We start from the raw sequence: 24,285 nt of genomic DNA, 5'->3' as shown, positions 1-24,285 counted from the left end.
ATGGCACCCCGACCGCTGCTCCTGCTCCTTGGTCTCTGCTCAGGTGAGTGCTGGGGCGTGGGGTGGGCAGTCCTTTCTTCTGGGGCTGAAGCACTGTGGTGCTTCAACGCAAAGCCTGGCTGTTCTGATGGGACACGGCGTGACAGGGCTTCACTAGCCAGGGGCTGCTCTGTCAGTGTTTTGCCAATGCTGGTTTGATTGGGGTTGAGGCTAGAGATTTTCAGCTTGCCTTATGCAATCAAGTCAGGGCTGCTTGACTGAAGGCTACTTAGTAGACTTTCGGCTTTCTCCCTCCGTCCAGCTGGCCTCTGACTCACTCACCCCAAGGACCAGACTCGGTGCTGCTTGTACAGGCCTGGGGCTGCCTTCCGATCTGAATGGTAGGATCACGGAGGGGCGACTTTCTAATCTCAAACGATGTATTGAACAAGCCCTTTTACTGCTTCTGGCAGAATTCTGATAATGAAGACCATTGATTGACAGCTACATGTGCCGGTTAGCAGGACCTATTAATAATTGCAATCAGGTTCTCTCTGTAGAGATGAAATATTTGTCATTCTTAAGACGTCTGCCATTAGAAGGATAAAAAAGAGAGAAAGAAAATAATCCAGACAAATGTACTTTGGCTAGGTTTTCAAAGAGGGGACCTTATTTCAAGTAGGTTTGCGTGAGGAAGAAAATGATAAAACCGTGTGTGTTCTACTTTGGAACGAGTCAAGGCTCAGTTGCTGAACCCTTCTCCTGCATCGCATACTTCCGTTGCGGGAAACCGGAGATGTGCGCTGATGGCATAATGTAACCGTTTACTGCTGCTGGCATCCCAGCAGGGAAAGGAGGCGGCGGCGGGTGTTCTGTGATTTCCCTACCCTCATAATTGCTTTGACACACACAGGGCTTTGGGTCAAAATAGGCAAAGGGCTTTATTATTATTATTTTTAAGAGCAGAGTTGAAGGCAAATAACCTAAACTCCGATACATGATATCCGGCGGGATTGGGCCTGGTCCAACCGAAGCCGGCCAGGGAGAAGTTTTGTGTGTGGCTGTGTATGTGTGTGCACGCGCGCGTGCAAACACCATGCTGACACGTGATGAAAAGTCTGATGCTTCCATATAAAAACCGTTCGGAGATCGCTGCAAACACCGTGGCCCTCCAAAAAGGCGTGCTTGCCTGTCAAAGGCTTTGAAGTAGGAGGTACGCGTTTCGACCACACCTAGAGTTGGCTGGTGTCGATTCATACAAGGGGCCCCTAGAAATGAAAGGTGGATCGACAGTCTTACATTCTCAGTGTTTCCTGACCAGGAAAGTGAAGCTGAAAGACAGGAACTGATCTGCCGACAGCGGCTTCATTTACTCTGAATTTGTGGTGATGATCATTGGGGGCCTCAATTTGTCAAACACATACTCCAGCCAAGGGGTGGGGGGGGGACCACCCAATGCCGTGAGTCAATTCAGACTCACAGTGACGCTATAGCTAAGGTGACCAGACTTCCCGCTTTTGGCAGGACAGTCCAGACTTTTAATAATTTGTCCCATGTCCTGTGGCATTTTTTAAAAAGTCCCGATTTTTGGAAAGAATGCACGACAAGCTAGGGTATACGGTTTTCGGCTGCCATGTGGCTCTTTCGCCAGGATATGAGTTTTATCAATGGTGTCCCGCTTTTGTCCCGCTTTACCAGTGTTAACATCTGGTCACCGTAGCGCTAGGACCGAGGGGAACCGCTCCACAGGATTTCCAGGCTGTCAGTCCTCACCGAAGCAGACCACCACAGCCGTCTTCCACAGAGGGCTGGAGGCTGGAACTGGCGGCCTTGCTCTTAGCAGTCTGCTGAGCTCAGCCCACTTTGCCACCAAGCTCCATGCCGTCAGGCTGCACTGTCTGAAAGAACTATCCAAAGTGAGTGTGCCCCATCCAGAGGCCTTCCCTGCACAGCATACCAGTGAAACACTGTGGTGCGTGAATACGTTGACAACTTGGCTGACTTGCCCTCCAAGAATCAATCCATGTGGGCAACATTCTCATTCCTATCAGGACACCCCTTCCGGGGCCAGCTTAGAGCATTATGATCACCATTCTATTCCTGTCCCGCCTTTTATTACAAACATTTCCTCTTCCGCCTCTGGCGTCCCAAGCGCTCCCTGGCCATCTCTGCTGGCGCCCGACTTTCTCACTGGTTCACAGCTGGTTCTGTTAATGACGAAAGGCAGTCTGTGAGGGTGGGCTGACAGGGGTCCTGTCAGATTCCCTTCTGAGTCTCCCAAAGCGCATCAAGCAATTATTTGCAAATAGTAAATGCTCAATAAATATTTGATGAATGGATTAATATGAGCACATCTGAGTTAAAGAAGATTACCGATATAATTTTGCCAAAAAGCGGGAGACGGGCATGACTTATTTGTTGGTCTTTATGTTAGTCGATGGACTCTACTTTTTTAAAGGAATCGTTTACTGAGAGGCATCGAATCTAGAACTCTCCAGATTTTTCCCTCCAGTTGGGAAGAAAATCCTGCATCCTGAGTTCTAGTTCTGTGCATTTTCTGTCCTTCTACCCTGCTTTGAAAGGTGATCTGCTGGTGCTGGGGGCTGGGCATTGAGCTGCTAACTTCAAGGTTGGAGGTTCAAACCTACCAGCTGCTCATCGGAGAAAGATGAGGCTGTCTGTACCCATGAAGATTTCCAAAGCTGTGGAAACCCTCCATCGGGCTGCTGAGTCAGGATGGGCTCCATAGGAGTACGTTGGTTTTTGATTGGCACCTTGCTGTCGAAGGAACCCTGGTAGCACGGTGTTTAGGCTGCTCAGTCTTTCAGCGAAGGGTCAATGGTTTGAACCCACCAACTGCTCTGTGGGAGAAACATGTGGCAGCCTGCTTTCATAAGATGGAAAGCTATGAAAGCCCTTTGGGGCAGTTCTCCTCCATCCTGCACGATGAGTTGGAATGAACGCAATGACAACAGGGTTGTTTGGGTATGCCCTGCTCTGGAGAGAAAAGTAAGAAAAGAATACCAGCGGTGCCAACGGTGCCCCGACCGGATGGAGGTCTCCTTGGAAATCCCTCAGAGCCCCATTGTGGAAGGGCAAAGTGCCTTGCTGGCTGGACAGAGTGGGCAAAGGGGGGGAGTGATGCTTGGAATGCTGACCATGCCTGCCCCGGCCCCCTTCTCCTTGGAGGACCATGGGTGGCGCCCCATCTTTGTCCTGTGACATAATACCAATCATCTGTTCTATTGACTGCTTTCTAGTATGTTCTTCCAGTCAATCTGGACTAAACAAATCATTCAAAATAAGCAGCCCAGGACAGTGCCAAAGCTACGGCTTCAAAACTCTTAGTTTGCCAGGCCCTGAAGGTCTGGGGCCCTCAGTGATGCTGTGTCACACGGAAGGCCGGCGGTTTGCCATCTCCCAGGGACTTGATGGGGCTGCTGAAGAGAGCAGGTCTTCAGAAAGCTCTGTTTGAAGGACCCTTGGATTCAAGTGGCTTGGGGTAGATGCCATGAGAAAGTTTTGTAAATTCCCATGTGGCTTCACACCTTGGGCCCCCGTGGAAATTTTGTGACTCAGAAAAATTGGGAAAATAGAGATAAAGAGCTAGGTTCAGCTAGGATTTCTCTGCATGGAATCCACAAAGGTAGCCATGAAGATACCCAAGTTACCTAGAAAGGAAAAAAAAAAAAAACCTAATGGACACAATTTGTCTACTTTTAGGGAGGAGGTGAGGAGCACAGGTCCTGGTGTCAGGTGGGCTTTGGTCTATAATCCCACCCTGAACTCACTGCTCAGTGCCCTGAGCCTCAGCGTTCACATCTGTAGAGTAGAACTCCATTCCAGAAAAACGGCTGGTGTTTTGGAAGTCCAGTGGCAGGTCTTCCTTCTCAAGGGGGCCTCAAGCTAGACTTGAACCTCCAACCATCTGGTTAACAGCCAAGCACACTAACCGTTTACACCACCCAGTGACTGGAGAGGGGCCCAGAAGCCCCTGGTGGTACACTCGGGTAAGTGCTTGGTGACTAGTTGTGAGAGTCAGCTCACAAATCGACCAGGGACAAGAAGGGAGAAAACAGACAGTGTAAGAAAAGAAATAATAATAAAAATATATAATCGATCAAGGTTTCACGAGGGTGGGAGGGGAAAAAAGAGGCGCTTATACCAAGGGCTCTAGTAGAAAATGTTTTGGAAATGATGACGGCAACATATGTGCAAATATGCTTGATATAAATTGATGTAGGGGATGTTGTAAGAGCCCCCCAACAAAATGATTAAAAAAAAAAAAAGAGGGCACCATCGCAATTGAGAAAATAGAGTAGAGATAGAAGACAAGAGACAACGCTGGGGCTCAGACGGCTTAAGGAGGAGAGACTTTAAGGGTCAGATCTTTGTTCAAGGCCGGTTTTTATACAGTCCTTGTCATGAACCCTCCTCCTGTGACAAGTTCTCGCACAAAGGGTTTGTTAATAATTAGCTGAAGCAAGGAAGCAATAAGGTTCTAGTCAATCCAGCTATGGTCCGAAGGGGAAGGTAAAGCCAGGAATAGGGCGTATAACCGATCTTTTGCAGAATACTGTTTCAGTGGGTTCCCAGGGAACAGGAGAGAAAGCGTCCACTTTGTCTTAGAGGGAGGCCAGACCATCCGGGTCCTCAGCACCTAGGTTGAACCGTCAGCCAACACCTTCCCATAGGCCTTGCCAAAACCACCGAAGCGGATGGGCCTGTCCCACTTGCCCAAGGAATAAACGGCTTCACTCCCAACAACGAGTCAAAAGGTCAGCAGTTTGAATCCTCCCAGAAGCACTTAGGAAACAGGGCTTGTGGTTTGCTTCTGGAAGTCCAGTGTTGAAACTCCTCCACAGCAGCTCAGCTCTGCCCACATGGTGTCTCCGTGAGTCGGAAGAGACCCACAGAAATCCACGCCAACCCCCAAACCAAAGTCAAACTCACCGTCACCGAGTCCGTTCTAAGTCTCGGCGGCCCGATAAGACAGGGTGGAACTAACTGCCCCTGTGGGTTTCCAGGACTGTAATGCTGCCCGGGAGTCGAAAGCCAGGCCCTTGAATTGAGAGCTCTGGGTGAATTGGACACACGTTTTGGGAGGAATGAGAATGTATTGCTTGGTCGCTTTGAGTTGGTTCTTTTAAGCTGGTCTAAAGCTTGGCGTGAGGAGAAGCCTGGGCTTTGGGCTTGAATCCTGGATCCAACACACATGAAACCCGGACAGGGCACTTAATCACTCTGTGCCCCAACTTTCTCATCTGTAAAGGGGGGGCAATCATAGGATCATTGTCACCCTGGCGTGAGGATCAAGAAACTAGACGGTTACGCAGCACTAAGCAGGGGATCTGGCACACAGCAAGCTGGATGGGATAGCTGTTGTCTTGAAATGAATAAAAATAGGAGAGGCAATTAATTTTCACTTATTTTTAACAAACTCTTTCAAACCTTGGATCCAAGAAGGAAAATAATAAAAGAAACAGAGTAGCCTGCATTGGCGGGGATGGGTTAACACGAAAGAGGGAAGGCGTCTCACTCATCCCATTTTTGAATCTTTCTTGGCCCTGGTTCAGATTCCATGAATCAGGACAGAGGGATCATGTGTCTGCTTCCTTTCCCGGCCCTGAACAGGCAATCCCCCATCCACGGAAGTCTCGAGTTACAAAGATCTTTCTAAGACATGTCTGGGGATTGGGGGCACATTTTCTCCTGTGCCTGTAGCAGCGAGATTACCGGTGCCGCCCACAACACAGGCACACCAGGGAGAGCGAGCTCAGGGCCCCACCATGGAATGACAGCTTCGCCCTTACGAAGCTGCATGACCTTTGGGCAAGTCACGCAACCTTTCCAACTCTCAGGAAAGAAGAACTGCCTGCCTGCCTCACCCCAGGCTAACCCCAAACAAACACCACCAACCAGTGCCATCACAGGGCTCCAGCTTACGGTGACCCATTGCATCACTGGGTTTGCTGTCCTCTTAAGGTGTCCCCCGGCCTCCTGCAGACCTCCTGCACCAGCCACGTAGAAGGAACCCTTAGTCACACTCAGGAGCCATTTTTGTCATGGACGAATATGGGATCCATACACTTACAAGTGGTTTAAATGTAATGTTTCTTCAAACAGCCAAATTGTTCTGTAAGCTCATTCTACATCGAAGTGTGAATAATTATTAGTGATGTTGTAAACTGACACGGTTGCTTTGTCTTTTAACATTTTCCCTCCTTCTCCTTTCTTTAATTATTGATCCATTTTGTAAAAAAGGTTCACAAATACATATCACCACAACCTCATACTTAAAACACCAGCGCATGGGGTGGGGGTGAGGAGATTATAAAAACACTAGCAGCAGTAAAAACTACAGTATGTGCTTATAATTCATAGGGCATCTATGATTTGGAATCAACTTAATGGCCAGGAGTGAGTGAGTGAGTGAGTGAGTGAGTGAGTGAGTGAGTGAGTGTGTGTGTGCTTATAGCAAGTGCAGGAGCCCTGGTGTCCCAGAGGTTAGGAGTTGGGCTGTTAATTACAAGGTCAGCAGTTCAAAACCACGGGCCTCTCCAATGGGGCTTTCTACTTCCATAAAGAGTTACAGGCTCAGAAACCTACCTGGGCAGTTCTATCCTGTCCTGTAGGGTCACTTTGAGTCAGCAGCCGCTTGAGGGCAGTGGGGGTTTTTTTGAGTTATAGTAGGCACAGACAAGATCACGTGATTCGAAACAGCTTTGTAATTGGACAATAACGACAGCTCCTCTGGAGCACATTGGAAGGTTCAGAAAGTACATTTCCATAGGGTCTCAGCCTTGCAGCCTGGGCTAATGTGAAATGTGTTTGTTATTATACCTAATGACAGGGATATTTTTATAAAGAATAACGAATTTCTGTGGAAACGCTCACAACCCTTTGATAGAGCGTGACTGTGGTGCCGCTGACTGTGCCGGAGTCACCGGTGCAGCCTGTCCCCCGGCCCCCAGCAGGGACACCCCTCTAGTGCCACCACTATGTGATGCGGCGGCAGTGTCAGAGCGGAACTGTGCCCAAGGGTCCCCTTCATTTCATTTCTGTTGTTGGGGATATACCTCTGCCAATTCAACAGTTTCCGCATGTGCAATGCCGCAAGGGAGACTACACTCTCACCCTCCTTTTCCGAGGGCCTCACCTGCTAGCATGAATTCACTGGGCCCTGAGCTTCCCGTCTAACCTTCAAGCTTCTGTTGTCATTTTGATCCCCTCTAGAGGGCTCTCTAAAAAGCATCCCGCTTGCTTATTAAGGGTTCACAGTGGTGGTGGAGTGGGGGAGGGAGGGAATAAAGAGGAGCTGATATCAAGGGGCTCAAGTAGAAAGAAAATGTTTTGGAAATGATGAGGGCAGCATCTGTGTAAGTTTTCTTGATATCATTGATTTATGGATTGTTCGAATATCTGAATATCATTGATTTATGGATTGTTCGAATATCTGAATATCAATAAAAAAGAACAATTTTCAAAAATTGGGGGGAAAAACAAACCATACTGCTCAAGGTAGGCATTTTCCCCTCATTTAAGCTACACTATTGTTGGGTTTTAAAACAGACCTTTAGAGGATATTTTTGGCTTAAGGTCCAAGGACATCTCACGGCACTAGTTTCATTGGTTCATCCAGTGAACCACTGGCTACAGAAGGTTTGGCGCCCCTACGAATTTGAAGTTCTGTTTTGCATTTCCCCCCTTTTGAAGGGGACTTTTCCCCCTTGAGAATACTTAAACAAGATGTGTAGTGGTGACCGGTGTGCTCCATTCCGTTCTTTGGGTCTCATCTCAAAGGCGGCTCATGGAGGCACTTAGCCGCACATGTCACTTCCTCCTGTCTCCACGAGTGTTCAGTGGCTGGTTTTATGGAAGTAGATCACCAGGCCTTCTTCTGCGGCACCTCCGGTGTACTCGAGCCCCCAGTCTCTCAGTTAGCAGCTGAGCGTGTTGATCATTTGCACCGCCAGGGACTCCCACCTGAGGCTAATGCGGATCAAATAGCAGCGTGGACATGGAAGGGCTGTGGCTACTGAATGTATAAAATGATCTTGCTCTCAATTCTGCAGAACAAAGTTCAAGTTCCAAAGAGGAGCCCCAAGCAAAGTCCATAAAGCAGACAAATTCCACTTCATTTTAACAACTTAGTGGGGACATGTTGTCCCCAGAAATTTCTGGCCGTTTAGGGGTCATGAGATCTGAGATGAGTCCCACCAAGATGCCACGTTGTCACACTGTCACTCGAGAGACTGGCTTTTGTATAGCCCTTCCTGTGTGTACCATGTTCCTAACAAACTCCGTTCAACAAGACGCTGGGGTGAGGGATTTCATTTGTGCAAAGTACAGGTGTTATGAGAACCTGCGCCGCCCCCACTGTTGCCTGGAGAGGGACCCACAGCCAGTCATACTCGGGAGAGAATTGAGGACCATAGGAGTTACAATGCGGAGCCCTTTGACAAGGTGGCCTGTGTGCCTCCCATTGGCTGCCTGGGCCTCCGTTGCTCTGGGGATGAGATGATGGAGCAGAATCTAACCGCCTGTGTGCCCTTTCCTGTTGCAGCCAGCCTCGTCCTGGGCTCAGAGCATGAGACCCGTCTGGTGGCAAAGCTGTTTGAAAATTACAACCGAGTGGTGCGGCCCGTGGAAGACCACCGCCACATCGTGGAGGTCACCGTGGGCCTGCAGCTGATTCAGCTCATCAACGTGGTGAGAGAGGAGAGCTCTGGACCCCTGGTGCCACACCTTCCACCCCAGACACGCGCCCCTTGGCTCCCCTCTCTGCTCACAAATAATGATGTGCGCGCGCTCTCTTTCCCCTCAGGATGAAGTAAATCAGATTGTGACAACCAATGTTCGTCTGAAGCAGGTAATCCCATGAGGGTTGGCATGATCATTTTGATTCACCCTGCACCCAGGGGGCATCAATTTCAGTTACCGGGATGTGCACTGCCATATTGAAAGTGGGTATTTGGGGGTGGTGGGGTTGAAGGTCTTTTGAATGTTGAAGGTCTTTTTATTTCTACTTAGAGTTTTTTTCTATGTAAGACCAATTGGCTGCCTTGAACATATACGAAGAGGGCTTCAAAGCGTTCATGGGAAAATGGAAGCAAAAGAGCATGGGGTTCCCCCACAAACTTTTTGAAGACCCTCATTTAAGGAGCCGTTCCTCAGAAAGACGAGACTCTCGATTCCTGTAAAGAGCTACAGTCTCAGAAACCCACAGGGGCCGTCCACCCTGTCTTAGAGGGTCGCTATGGGTTGGCATTGACCTGATGGCAGTGATTTTGGGTGGGCTTTGGCTGCCAACCCTATGGGGCAGTTCTACTCTGCACACAGGGCACTGCCGTGAGTTGGAATCCGCTCGAAGACAACGAACAGCAAAGCAACCCTACCAAAAAAGACGTGGCCGTTTTTCACATCACGTTGCCTGCTGCGAAGCACCTGCTCAGGCCAGTGCCCTTTCCTGAGGTGGGGGCTAACCTGTGGAGGGCCTTTGCTTCCTCAGCTGTAAAACAGGGGCATGGGGCTTCTTCCTTACAGGCTTGTTGGGAGGATTGAATTTGTTTTCATATGGAAGGCGCCCGAATTGAGCTCGCGCTACCCAAACATTAGCTGTTAATATCTGCCAAAGGGGAAGCTGGATTTGGATTCAAGTATTTCTTTATTATTACTAAATATTTTTATTGGGGGCTCTTACATCTCTTATCACAATCCATACATTCATCCAGTGTGTCAAGCACAGCTGCACATATGCGGCCATCATCATTTTCAAAGCATTCTCTTCCCACTTGAGCCCCCGATATCAGCTCCCCATTTCTTCCCCCTGGATTCCAGCATTTCTTGCAAGAGCAAGCACAATTCTGCCAAATTCCGAATTCCGTGTTCCTCAGAGCCTCGTAGGAGCCCTGTTGGCACAGTGGGTTGTGCACGGAGCTGCTGAACACAAGGCCTGTGGTTCCAAACCACCAGCCACTCTACGGGGGGGAAATGAGGCGTTTCCGTAAAGCCTGTAAATTCCTGTAAAGATTAAAAGTCTCAGAACCACAGGAGAAGTTCTATCTGGTTCTACAGGGTCACTAAGAGTTGCAATCAACTCCATGGCAGTGAGCCAGAGCCTTGATAACTAGCAGTTCAAAACCACCAGCTGCTCCAGGGGACAAATAAGAGGCTGTCTACTCCCATGCAGAGCCCTATAGCATTGCTAAATTGATCGGAATCACCCCGAAGGCAGCGAGCTGTTTGCCTGGTTTTCTCGTGTTGTCTGGTAGCTTTGTAATCGGCTACATGTCTTCGCTTCTAGCAATGGGTGGATTACAACCTCAAATGGAACCCGGATGACTATGGCGGCGTGAAAAAAATCCACATCCCCTCGGAAAAGATCTGGCGCCCGGACCTGGTGCTTTATAACAAGTAAGCGAGGTGCACAAAGCCTGGGGCCCGAGAGGAAGCCGCTCCCATTCATGAACGGAACAGCCAAGCGCCACGCTGACAATGAACAGTGCTATACGGCACCCCTGTTTGGGGTGCAAACAATTCTGGGAGCTAAATTGAATCAGGGAGGTGGGGTGGGGGCATTTCATCTCGAGAGCTCCTGCAGGGCGTGTAGCCACTATCCAAACACCCAGACTTGGTCCGATGGGGTCCTCAGAAGGAAACAACCCTGCTAGCAAACTGGGGGAGCCCCCGGGGTGGTTATTTGTCACATGCATCCAGCTCACAGCCCGGGGCCACCCCGCGAGGCAACACGCTCGGTCCAGGGATCTGCAAGCGCCGTGAGATGATCGCGCATGCAAGTCGCTCCTGCGCAATGACACCTTCATTAGCATACGCCCTTCCTTTGCCAGGGGCTGTTCATTTCACCGAGCATCCTTCCGGGGCAGGCGTGTTCGCCGCGGGCCCGGAGGATTTACAGGCTGACATGCCATGTGCCTGGGTGTCCTCGCAGAGCGCCCGGAGGTGGCAGGGGCCGCGGCAGGCACCGAAGCCGTATCCCCGAAGGCGCATCGGTCCGCAGCGCTGGTTTCTTGCCATCGATCTCCCTATTGTACTTGGGGTTTCATCATGAGGCAATGGCCGGGCCATTGGTCGCCTTTTCAGACCGCGGTGCCGACAGAGCCGAGGGTCCTGTGTGAGGTTTCTTTTTCAGGGGGAACCTGTGTGGAATCGTTAGCATCCTCTGGACCTTTTGACAGGTTCAGCAAAGGGAGGCAACCCTGCCCCACCCGCTCCCAGGAAGCCACTCGGGCAATCCTGAGGCCCACTGTGGAAAGGTTGGCAGCAGGAGCCCACCCAGAGGAGTCTCAGCAGAAAGGCCTGCCCATCCACTTAGAAAACGTCAGCACAGCTCGCCCTGGCCCCCCTGGGGTCACCGCGATGCAGTCAGTCTCCTGGCAACGTGTAAGGCCCTCGAGAAGTCCCGCTGGCATCGTGGTTACACATTGGTTGGCTAACCGCAAAATCAGCAGTTCAAAACCACCAGCCAGCTCCACCGCAGAAAGATGAGGCTCTCTACTTTGGTAAAGTGACAGCCTCAGAAACCCACAAGGGGCAGTTCTACTGTGTCCTGCAGGGTTGCTATGAGTCAGGACTGACTTCATGGCAGTGCTGTTTGGTGTTTTGGTTTATGGGCTCTTTTGGAAGGCCCAAATGCCACATCGTTTTCTGGTTAGAGAGCCCCATTCGGTCCCGAGATGAAATCCGTAGGAAGAAACTCCTTTGCCTTACAGGGTGAGGGACCCATCTTAGGTCCCCCACATCCCACTGAGGCAGACCTCGGCCTGCCCATGGACACCTGCTCCCGCACTCTACTCTCTGTCACCACGGCTGTCTGTCGTCTGCCGCCTTCTGAGGATCCATAGGGACAGTAACTAGACTAGTTCCTTAAGGCTGTGACAAGGACATGTGATCAGGAGGGCAGTCCCTGGGGAAGGACCTCCTGCTTGGTCAAGTAGAGGGGCGGCGGGAAAGAGGAAGGCCCTGGACAAGATGGATTGACACAGCGGCTGTGGCCTCAGACCTAGAAGCAATGGTGACGGAGGCACAGGAAGGACCGCTGGGGCAGTGTCTCCATCTGCTGTTCATCAGGTCTCGATGGCACCCAACAACGGGATTATGGCAGGGGCTGGGGGCCTGGGAAGTAATAATAGTGGTAACTGAATGAAAAATGTTCTCAGATTTATTGTGATGATGACCACACAAGTCTAATCTAGTTAAACCACTGAATTGTATGGTCTGTGAATGATATGCCAATCAAACTGTTTAAGAGAGAGAGAAATTATTACCAAACATTTGAAAAGCCAGAAATATCACCGAGATTTTTTAGCCTCTCTAAAAATCCCAATCTTTAAAAGTCTGGAAATTTTGCACTTAAAAAATCTGGATTTCCAGGATCTCTTGAAGAGTCCAAATATCTGGGCAGTGGGGGCTTCAGCTGGAGCCCGTGGGCAGAGCTGAGCGGTAGCCTTCTGAGATGGAAGCCCCGGCACCTCCCCTCTCTGCATCCTCATCCAGCCTCACCTAGCTGGCGTGAAGCCCCGCCCCCTCCATCCCTTGGGTAGTTCTAAAATAGTCCTCAGGAAGGCAGTGCATCTCTTCCTTCCTTCACCTGTGATGAGCCACAGCAGGTGGCACCACTAAACATTCTGGTTGCTTTATTTCCCTCAGTCAGCTCTCAAAGTAAGAGGGGGCACTAAAAGTTCGTGGAAGAATTAGATTCTCTTTTCATCCCCTTTTCCCCATAAACTTTGGTGAAGCCCCCTCCCTCGTCTATTGGGGAGGAGAGAGATAGAGGTTACCATTTCAGACGTAGAAAATGTTTCCTGGGAAAAAAGAGGATCTGTATGGACTGGGTCAGGGTGCCCTGGTATTCCTTTTAAATGTAGGTTTCCCAATCTGACCCCCACCCTACCCCCCACATTTCTGATTCAAGGCTCAGGTGGTGCCAGGGATTTTTGTTCTTTCAAAGCAATCACCCCGATGATTCTGGTGATCAGACATTTTCAGAGACATGGTGAAAGGCACAAAGTGATGCTGCCCTAAAGACAGCGTCTATAATTAGCACCCGGATAATTAACAGCTGTTTCCTGTTAACATCCCCGAGCAGGTGGGAAGGCTCATCGGTGACTCGGAGCCATGTTCCTCTTTCATCCCCGCTGCAGTGCAGATGGTGACTTTGCCATTGTCAAGTTCACCAAGGTGCTCCTGGACCACACCGGCCACATCACGTGGGTGCCTCCGGCCATCTTTAAAAGCTACTGTGAGATCAGTGTCACCCACTTTCCCTTTGACGAGCAGAACTGCAGCATGAAGCTGGGCACCTGGACCTACGACGGCTCCATGGTGGCCATCAACGCGGTACGTGCTGCTCCCGGGTCGGACCCTGCAAGGTTCTGTCCTTTCAGAAGCACAGGCTCTCGGCACCAGTTAGGATGAGGGCTCTGAGCTGCGGCAGCCCAGCTCAGCTCCCTGCGGAGAACGTGCATTTCCATCCCAGACCCCGAAACCCAAACCAGACTCACTGCCAGGGAGTTGATTCCAACTCAGAGCGAGCCTATAGAGCAGGGTAGAACTGCCCTCCCCTGGGGTATCTGAGACTGTAACTCTTTACGGAGGCAGAAAGCCTCATCTTCTGCCAGGAGAGCGCCTAGTGGTTTCTAACTGCTGGCCTTACGGCAAGCAGCCCCACACAGAACCCACTACGCTACCAGGCCTCCATCCCAGGGATATTGAAGCTGAATTTACAGTGGAGCAAGCGCTCCCAGGCGATGCTCGTGGATTGGGGTACATGGGAATCACCTAACACAGTGTAGCTTCTGATTCAGTAGATCGGGGGTCGGAAAGCACATTTTCAGCAGAGGGTTAAACTGGAAGGAATGAATTCAAAGCCCTGTTTAGAACTTGGGAATCTTTTTCTTTGATGGTTCTTAGTTGATTGCATGGGGTTCTTGATATGCTGCATCTGAGCACCCTCTGGGAGATTATATGAACAGTTTATAATCCAGGGAGAAGCCCAGGGATAGCCAATGAGTTTCATGGGTTTGGGGGCTGAGCAAGCAAAAAAGATAACGACCACCAGGTGGCACTGTTGCAAAATAAACTATTGTCTGGGGCCCCCAGGTTTTGACAGGATTGCTTGCAGAAGTCCCTGTAGCACTGAAATCTTCCAGGGCGCAGGAGGGGAAGAGGAACGCCAAGGGAATTCCAAGGAAAAGATGGGAGCTGAGGAGGGGAGTCATAGGTAGGCAATGTCCCTAGACCTTGTGGGAAGTGTCTGGTCCCGGGAGCTCCGAAGAACGGTGGCAGCTTGGGGTTTACACCTGCGGGGTTTGTCCTGCAGGAGGCTATCAGAGGAGCCTTTGCTGTAGTTGGCACCTTCAACTACTAACGGAAACTGGTGCCGTTCACCCAAAGGTGCCTTGGAAGAAAGGTCTGGCAGTCTACTTTGGAAAAACTAGCCCAGTTTTGCTCTGAGACGCAGGGGTCATCATGAGCTGGCATTGACTTAGGGGCAACTGCCTTTGGTGGCTAGCAGATGTTGGGTGCCATTTGAGGGGTGCTCATTTGGGGTGAGTTGAGAACAGTTGAATGTGTGAAACGTGGAGTCTAGCAAAGGACAGCTTCTGGTTATGAAGAAACTGGCCCGGGGCCAGTACAGGGGGTGGTGGTGGGGGTGTGCTTCAAAGAGTTCCCAGAAAAAGAAAGAAAAAATGGAGTCAGAAGGTGACAGAACGTTTCCACTGACTTTTTGGAGCCCCGCCCTAGTTAGAAGTCATCTGAGCTGGTTTTCCAAGGGTACTGATTTCTCGGTTTAAAAAATCTCTCACATGACTCAAATGTGTTGCCCAAATGGAGGGTACCCATCCTCCAGACCCCCCAGCAGGGTCCCTCCGGGTGTGCGGCAGGCAGATCTGGATCCTGTGGTCCTGTCGGAGGAAGCCCGGCGTGCCCTTCTTAGGGGGCCCTTGGCTGCCTTTTCCGGACCTCCTTCTGCCTCCTCAGGAGAGCGACCAGCCTGACCTGAGCAATTTCATGGAGAGCGGCGAGTGGGTCATCAAGGAGGCCCGGGGCTGGAAGCACTGGGTGTTCTATGCCTGCTGCCCCTCCACCCCCTACCTGGACATCACCTACCACTTCGTCATGCAGCGCCTGCCTCTCTACTTCATCGTCAATGTCATCATTCCCTGTCTGCTCTTCTCCTTCCTGACGGGCCTGGTGTTCTACCTGCCCACGGACTCAGGTGGGTGGAGTTGCTATGACAACCGAGGGCTCCTGTGCTGCTAGTTTGGGGAGCAGCCCAGAACGAATCGTGCGCTGACCGATATACAGGCAGGCAGCTCCCTGGTTTTGATCCCTGGAAAGTAGAGTTTCCCAGGGCCCTGGGCAGAGGCAGATGTCACTGTGACGGGAGCCCACCCTGGGACAGTCAGACAGAGAAGATAGTTGAGCCAGGGCCCTGGTGGCATGGTGGTTATACACGAGGCTTCTAATGGCAAGGTCAGCAGTTCTAAACCACCAGCCGCCCTGGGGGAGAAAGATGAGGTTTTCTATTCTCGTAAAGCGTTCGTGTCTCAGAAACCCACAGAGGCAGTTCTACTCTGCCCTATAGGGTAGCGCTGGGTCAAAATCGACTCTGTGGCTTTTTTTTTTGCAATTAACATGGAGGACACGCTGGGTGGTGCAAATGACTAATGTGCTGGACTTCTCACCAAAAGGTAGGAGAGTATTGAATCCACCTAGAGGCCCCTCAGCAGAAAGGCCCAGCAACTTGTTTCTGAAAAGAAGCAGCCATTGAAAAGCCGATGGAGCACAGTGTTATTCTGACACCGAGGTGTCGTGAGTCTGGGGCCACTGAACAGCCACTGGTTAAGTTAACATGCATCAACCACGAATAACTACGGAGTGGCGGTGGGGGCTTCAGAAAGTTTGTGGAACAATGGAGTTGAAAAAGACCGGAATGTTTCCATGGGCTCTGGGAAGGCTCCTCGTATTGCTGGCCGCCTGCTTTGCTACTGGAAGTGTGGCTCTCGGAAGCGTGGCTCTCGGAAGCGTGGCGGTTGAGTGGCATGATCACAGATGCTCTTCATGCCCCTACCCCGAGCAACTCCCTTCCTAGGCCCTGACCCGCTCCAAACTCTTCTACCGGCTGCCCCTCTCCTGAAAACATCACTGTTCCCTATCTGTTTTCCCACTGGCAGCATCTTTATACATGGAATTCTGACGCACAGGGACCCTCTCCAGGGCTTCGGAGCCTGTCTTTCTTGACGGGAACAGATAGCCTCAACCTCCTCCCACAGAGCTCCTGCTGGCTCTGAACCGCCAGCCTTGCAGTGAGCAGTCCCAGGCTTCCCAGGCCTCCTTTCATCCATGAGACCAAGTCCTCTCCTATCGCTGGACAACTTATAGCTTACCGACCCATCATGCTGTTTCTTATCCTCTTCACACACCGGGAGCCTACAGAAAGGGGCAGTGCGTACTTGCCAGCCACTCACTGCTCACAGACAGTTTCTGGTGGCGGGTGGCAGAGATGGTGCAGACTCTCAAACTCATGACGGGAACGAGTATAACAACATGATCTTTTTTCCCCAAGCCGAAGTCTAACTTCCCAACCAGGAAACTAACAGATCGCTAAGTTACTCTCCTAACAGAGATTTGTTGAGCAGCTAGTACGTGGCCGTGGTAAGATCCCCGTTAGCCAGTGCCTCCCCCACCCACACCCACAGCCAGAACACATACCCTAGAGATTGTGCCCTTTAAACAAATGACCTAGAGGGCAAACAACCTCGATGAACTTTTCAATCAACTTAAACCGCTTGGAGTGAGTCTAGACATCACTATGGGACGGATCGGGCTTGCATGTAATGAAGAGGACTGGTGCTTGCAAAGCGCTCGGGCGCTGGCTGGACTTGGGAGGGCAGAGGCGGCTGTTGAGGAGCTCAGGTGGCACAGCGGTTAGGTGCTCGGCTGCTAACCGAGAGGCTGGGGTTTGAAGCCACGCACCGGCTCCTTGGGGGAAAGCCCTGGGGACCTGCTCCTGGCCGCCAGCCGGCTGTTGGGACGGCAACCTGTGAACCTCTGGGCAATTCCACTGGGTCACACAGGGCAGGGCAGGGCGGCCACATGTCCACATTCACCCGTGTCACTACCGTTAGGAGAAATGTAGCCCGCATCGTATTTTTCCAACTATTGGGTGCTCTCAGCTCTGACCACAATCCATCCATCCGTCCGACCGTCCGTCCGTCCGTCCATCTATCCATCCATCCATCCATCCATCCATCCATCCATCCATCCATCCATCCATCCATTGTGTCAAGCACATTTGTACATACCGTATGTTGCCATCATCATTCTCAAAACATTTGCTTTCTACTTTAGCCCTTGATATCAGCTCATTTCCCCTCCCTCCACCCCCTCATGAACCCTTGATAATTTATTAATTTTTTCTCATGTCTTACACCAACCCCCTGTCTCCCTTCACCCACTATTCTGTTATCCATCCCCCAGGGAGGGGGTTATAAGTAGATCATTGTGATCGGTTCCCCCTTTCTCCCCCACACACATTCCCCTTACTCTCCTGGTATCACTACTCTCATTAGTGGTCCTGAGGGATTATCTGTCCTGTTTCCAGCCTCCTTTGGAAGGCCTTCCTAGTTATCCAGCTAGACAGTAAGGAATGAACTCCCCCTGCCCCCATCTACTCTGAATCCTGAATAGACTCGTGTGTGTGTGTGTGTGTGTGTGTGTGTGTGTGTGTGTGTGTGTGTGTAGTTTGGGTGAAGGTCGACGCAGCAAGTCAGCTTTCCACGCAGCAATCCCTGTACGTGGTGTGCCGCACCATTGATGGCAGCCCCCACCCCCACCAGGTGCCGGCCTTATCCCACTCTCTCCCTGTTTCCTGTAACGTCGCCGCCTGTCTTGGGGGCGCTTTACATGTCTGCTTCAGCCGCATGAGAACCAGGTCCTGGAAGGGCAGGAAGGGACGGTGCACAGTGTTGCCTCTTTCCTGGAAGCCCCAGGAGGCTGAGTGAATGAGCGAGATTGGATCAGAAAGCTCAGAAGGGGCTCTGGCGGGTAGAGAAGGAGGGGTGGTGCATAGGAGAAGAAACACCACCAACACACGACAAGCTGGGCAAATGGTTTCTTAGTTTCGAGGCTGGCACTGATCCTGTGTCTCTGTTCACAAGGTGTGTGTGTGTGTGTGTGTGTGTGTGTGAAGAAACTAGCTGCGCAGCCCCTGGGCTGCTTGCTAAATCCTTTGGAAGCCTCATCTGGGTGATTGTAATGCAACCAATATCCAGGTGAGAGTCCACTTGGAGCTTGGGGACCCTAGAGGTGGCTTTGCCACTAAAGGCTTTGCTGGCATGTCCCAGGGCGGGTGGCTTATGAACTCAGTAAAAACACAGACAGCCAAGGACTGTCTGCGCCCACAGGAGCCAACCGCCCCAAACTCACTGCCCCCGAGTCAATTGTGATTGACAGAGACCCCATACAACAGAGTAGAACTGCCCCTGGGGGTTTATAGGAGTAGAAAGCCTCGTCTTTTTCCTAAGGAGCGGCTGGTGGTTTCAAACTGCTGACCTTGTGGTTAGCAGCCCAACACATGACTTTAAGTCTTAAAAACAAACAAGAAAACACCAACCAAAAAACTTCCCCTTCTTCCTGCTCCCATGGGCACAAAAAGAGAGAAAGTACATTTTTCTTTCTTTTTTTAAAGAATCAAAGTTGGCAACCTGATAGAACAGTGGTTCTCAACCTCCCTAATTCGCGACCCTTTAATACAGTTCCTCATGCTGTGGTGACCCCCCCAACCATAACATTATTTTCATTGCTACTTCATAACTGTCATTTTGCTACTGTAATGAATCGGGCAACCCCTGTGAAAGGGTTGCTCGACCCCCAAAGGGGTCTCGGCCCACAGGTTGAGAACCGCTGTGCTAGAAGCTGGAAGGGGTTGATACATTAACTATTAGTGACTAGTTAAAATGCTCCACCTGCTCAGGAAGCCCCCCTCCTCACCCCCCACCGTGGGCTTTCCAAGAACAGAAACAACCAGAGCGGCCTTGGGGGGCAACTCCCGCCAAAAACACCCCATGTCCTCCAGTCCCTACCTGGTCACACGTCCTCAGCCAACCTGCCCACAGGGAATCGTCCACCCACTGTCTGTAGGGCTGGAAGAAAGGGACAGAGGCAGGTCCACCCATGCCTTCAATAAGCCGGGGCGGGCAGTGCTGGGGGCATCAGGACGTGGGGTCGGGCTGTGTGTGACAGAACAAAACCAAATAGAAGTGGGAAGACAATTTGCCCGTCGATGTGACAAGACTGTGCTGAGGAGCCACTGACAGGCCAGGGAGCATGTCCCCTCCCGGAGTCTGTCCTTCCCCCACACTTGGTCTTGCCACTGCACTCGTCATGAGAAAGTGCTGGATACGTCTGTCTTGATCTAACACACACATAAAATATAAGGACTCCTGGCGGAGCGGGACCACTCGCATTTATAGATGCATTATGTGCAGGGGGGCGGGGGGCACAGTGCATTAAGTGTCCGGCTTACGGTTCAGATTCACGGGAGCTCTTGGGAAGAAAGATGAGCCTTTCTGCTTTGGGAAAGAGTTACAGCCTCAGAAACCTGAAGGAGCAGTCCGACCCTGTCCTCTAGGGCCATGGTGAGTTGGAATGGCTGTAAGTTTGCCTGGGAGTTTGGTCTGGGGGTTACAGATAAGTAACTTCAAAAAGTTTACGGGGAACCAAAAGGGAAAGGGAAGTGAAGGAATCCATTGTGCACAATCTGTGACCCAGCCACAGCAGAGGTAGGACCACCCACCCGACGGCCGGGCAATGAGTAGGTTCTGTGAGGCTTAGCACCTGCTGCCCCAGGTACCACTTATCTACCAGGTCCCCTTTCCCAGGTCCTGGGCTCCAGCAGAAACAGGGTCCTGAGGCATGAGGTGCAGCAGCGTGCGTAGGTGCATGCGTGCGTGGCAGCCTCCCATGGAGCAGCAGAGTTAAGAGGCCAAGGGAATCCCGCAGAGGAATATCCACGCTGCTGGCGCAGTGCTTGGAGGACACAGGCCCCCATCCTCGCGCCCTCGGGTTTCTGAAGGTGGCTCTGTTTCTCCCAGGTGAGAAGATGACGCTGAGCATCTCGGTCCTGCTGTCCCTGACCGTGTTCCTTCTGGTCATTGTGGAGCTGATCCCGTCCACCTCCAGTGCCGTGCCCCTGATTGGGAAATACATGCTGTTCACCATGGTCTTCGTCATCACCTCCATCATCATCACCGTGATCGTCATCAACACCCACCACCGCTCTCCCAGCACCCACGTCATGCCCGAGTGGGTGCGGAAGGTGAGTGAGGCGCTGCAGGCCCGCATGGGGCGGCGCTTCCTCCAGGACCCGTGGCTGCAGGATTTCATCCTAGAAAGCGAGTGCATACCCAGGTTGCATGCCAACCAATTCATGGACTTCACTGCAAGCTGGTCAGGGCAAGGCAAGCCAGCAACAGCTCCCAGCAGTCATTTAACCCCGAGCGCCAGGAGGAACTATTGGAATGACGATGGCAGTCCAATGGACAAAGTCTAAATCTTTCTATGTGGAGCTGTTGCCTTTATGGAGAGGTGTCAGGAGGAAGGCTGACCAGCTGGAGTTGCAGGGCTCCTAGAATTAGCACAGCCCACTCAGAATTCCAGCGGAATGGATCTCTTTGATTAGAGAAGATGACTCATCTATCTCCTTATCCAAATGCCACGCACCCTTGGGATGTCTCTGGGTGTGCCTTCTGTCTGATGCACAGCCTTCTTGCGTATTTATTTTTTGCCAGTAGAATGATCTCTTGAGAACTAGAAAAAGAGCCTTGAGGTGGAAGCTTGCTAGGAGATGGTCCAGAAATGACTGTAGCGAGGAACTTGATCTCACGTGTCTATAGTGTTTATATCATTGAATTTTGAAGCTCTTTAATACATAACATCACACCACATAAAACTTCACAGAGGCCTTAAAGTCAGGGTCTTCTGGGCAGAATGCACACGAGGAGTGGCCAAGATTGAGAAACATGGCTTGGGATGAGGTTCTTGGAGGAGATAAGACCTCCTGCCTCTGTAAGGGCTGCTAGGTAACCAACCCCTTAGCAATACCTCCCATTGCAGCTTCTTCAGCCAAGAGATGGAAGGAAATAAGATGGCTGTTTTACAAAGCCAGAAGTCTATATATTTTGCAAGGGAGGGACTTCTCTTTAACCCAGTGACCTTGCGAACACATTGCTGGGACCCCTCCCAGGGCCTTTGGGGGCTCCCACAGCTCAAGCACCATTGAGTCCAATGGCGGCACACAAGCTCCCTCCTGTGGCCCACGCCCCACATCGCAGATGCCTTGCTGTTGCCGGGCTCCCATGGGGCAAGCACGCAGGATGCGTCTGTAGGGCATCTTTGAGAAAAGCCAGGATTGTCTGCTTCGTTTAGAGGCCAGGCCGCTGAAGCCCAAAGATGTCCCCGAAGAGCCTGGTGGCTGCCCCTCCGGATGCAAACTCTCACACATGCATTTCTTCTTCTTTTTTTTCTCTTCCGTGCTAGGTTTTTATCGACACGATCCCAAACATCATGTTTTTCTCCACAATGAAAAGGCCATCCCGAGAAAAGCAGGACAGGAAGATTTTTACCGAAGACATTGATATCTCTGACATCTCCGGGAAGCCGGGCCCGCCGCCCGTGGGCTTCCCCTCCCCGCTGATCAAACACCCGGAGGTGAAAAGTGCCATCGAGGGTATCAAGTACATCGCCGAGACCATGAAGTCGGACCAGGAGTCCAACAATGTAAGCGGGGGCCCTGAGGTGAAACCCTGCCATGCACAGAGGGAGGGGTGGGCGTGGCCTGAAGGGCAGGTGGACGTTCCCAGTCAGCTACTGTGCTAGTCTGGGAGGACTAGAGAAACACATTCATAGACACTCATATGTGTATAAGAAAGAGCTTTATGTACTAGAGCAATTGTACACTGAGGAAACATCCCAGCCCAGTCCAGATCAAGTCCCTAAATGTGATATTAGCCCATATGTCTGATACCAGTCTATAAATTCCTCTTCAGACTCATGCAACACATGCAATGATGCTGAATGCAGGAAGATCACAGGCCAGTGGGTGGAAAGTCTTGTGGGCCCAGTGGGAGTGGAAGCATCTCAGTGCTGGTGTGGGTCTCCACATGGTTCCTCCAGCTCCAGGGTTCCAGGGTAGCTCCATGTGTCTTGTCATCAGGAATACCAAGCAGAGAGTCTGTGTGTCCCACCTCCAGTGAGCTAGTTACCTCCTTAGCACCTCTGCACGAGGTTATCAAGCTGCGACCCGCTTGACAGGCTAAACTCCACCCCTTTACTCATAAGAGTGTCAAGTTGGCACCAGACTATGTAACTCCCACAGCTACCAACCTAAGACCTGCCCTGATGAGCACTCTACTCAGAAGTCATCACGTTCCGAATAACCTGCTCAAAGAGCCAAGGCCATAAGGGAGCCCCTGGGAAATACACATGGTTCCCACCTTTGGCTGCCAACTTAGCAAAATGCTGGCGGAGTCCACCAAGCGGCCCCCTGGGAGAAAGGCTAACCCCAAGCGGCCAGCCTTAGGACGACTGAGGGCATGTGGGAAAGCCCCGCCCCACACACAAGTCGGACACAACTCACCAGCCACTGGCTTCAGTGCCACTCGGTGGTCATTGAGAAACAAGAGAAGGACCCGCTCGTGATATATGGTCCGAACCCCAACACAAACTCATGGCCTCCGAGTCCGTGCTGACTGGGAGCAACCCTACAGGCCAGAGTAGCATTCCCAGAGCCTGCACATCTCTACAGGGACAGAAAGCCTCCTCTTTGTTCCGCAGCTTGGTTGGTGGCCTCCAACGGCAGTCCTTGTGGTCACCCGTTCAGTGCGTCAGCCATCAGGCCACCAGAGCTCTTGGGCATGAAGAGCTGTTGTGGTTGCTGTTAGGTACCATCGGATTGGCTCTGACTCATAGCACCTCTCTGTAGAACAGCGGGAGAACCATACTCACCTTGCCCAGAGTCTGTCTAACCCGCTCTCCTCTCCCAGGCGGCTGAGGAATGGAAGTATGTTGCCATGGTGATGGACCACATCCTGCTGGGCGTCTTCATGCTGGTCTGCATCATTGGAACTCTGGCTGTGTTTGCCGGGCGGCTCATTGAATTACATCAGCAAGGATGAACAGAGGGCTGGACCAGGCCCCCCTCAGCGCCCCGGGGACAAGCCAGAGCTGGAGAAAGGAAGGGAAAGGAAGAGGGCCCTGCCTGGGGACGCCCTCATGTACCAACCGTTTTGATTGTCTGTGTCCAATACAAACGGCACTGGTTTCCGTGTGCATCCGTGAGGGTCTCGGCAGTTTTCATGCTGCTTCTCCCTTGCATCCCCTGAGCCTTCCTGGAGAGGGCGTCCTTTGCAGTCAGTGGGACTGCTGGTTCCCCAGGGGCATCCGGAAGCTTTCTGCCCAGGGTGGTTACTCGGGACGTGTGGGTGTTTATTTGCGATGGAACCAGTTAGCCTCTGGGAAAGCCCATCCTTAGAGATCAGACGGTTGCTTTAGTGAGACTAGGAAGCAGCAGAGAAGAAGCAGTACATGCAGAAGGGTCACCCGCATCCAGCTGCATCAAAACCCCGGGTTGTTAAGTTTAGTCCTAGCACTGGGGGTGACAGAAGGCGTTCTCAGTCTACACACAACACCTGGGCCTGCGATCGACGGTTTGAAGGAAAACAGATCCCCGCATGTATTGAGGGCAAGGCCCACACCACTCACACCCACCCCCGCACCTCCCCACACCCCCATCCCCACATCTTGTGAAGTCCTTCTTTTGCGAATGAGAAAACTGCATCTTGGGGAGGTTACGTTTTCTTTGCCTGAACTAAGAATTGGATCTCCACCGACCTGGGGCAGCTAAGGCAGAGGAGCAGCTCACCAGCGCTCTGGCCACCTGTGACTCCAGCCGGGCGAGTAGATGACTCTGGTTCCTGTTTTCTAGCGCTGTCGATTGGCTTACGTCTCAGTGGAACTTTCTGCTCCCCCATCCCCAGTCCTTAGGCCAACCATTGTTGGAGCCGCAGTCCTGTGAAGAAGGCGTGCACACCCCATCACCCTACCTACAATGCCGGAGGGGGCGGGACGAATGGCAGCACCACCCTCCACCATGGTCTTGGCCTCCAGCCGCAGCAGGACCAGCGGGCTGTGCTGCATGTAGGCAGCCTGCGTGGTCTAGTGGCTTCCTTCTCCATCTCCGGGGAGTTCCCATCACACTCCATGGCAGGGCGGCGGGACTTC

The 24,285-nt window shown here is 51.8% G+C and overlaps 1 protein-coding gene across 1 annotated transcript; it reads left to right on the top strand.

Moving 5' to 3' along the window:
- Positions 1–23,310, top strand: CHRNA1 (cholinergic receptor nicotinic alpha 1 subunit). The gene is made up of 9 exons (XM_004701435.2): positions 1–43; positions 8,546–8,691; positions 8,807–8,851; positions 10,286–10,395; positions 13,143–13,338; positions 14,983–15,220; positions 20,100–20,323; positions 21,544–21,783; positions 23,049–23,310. Exons 1-9 carry the CDS (start codon positions 1–3, stop codon positions 23,178–23,180), a joined length of 1,374 nt encoding a protein of 457 aa, XP_004701492.1. The 3' UTR covers positions 23,181–23,310.
- Positions 23,311–24,285: the final 975 nt, after the last annotated feature.

The sequence above is a fragment of the Echinops telfairi genome, unplaced genomic scaffold (assembly GCF_000313985.2).
Source record: "Echinops telfairi isolate 266 unplaced genomic scaffold, ASM31398v2 ScPeMD7_3;HRSCAF=10, whole genome shotgun sequence".
Lineage (NCBI taxonomy): Eukaryota > Metazoa > Chordata > Mammalia > Afrosoricida > Tenrecidae > Echinops > Echinops telfairi.
This window is presented reverse-complemented; position numbering and strand designations above follow the sequence as displayed.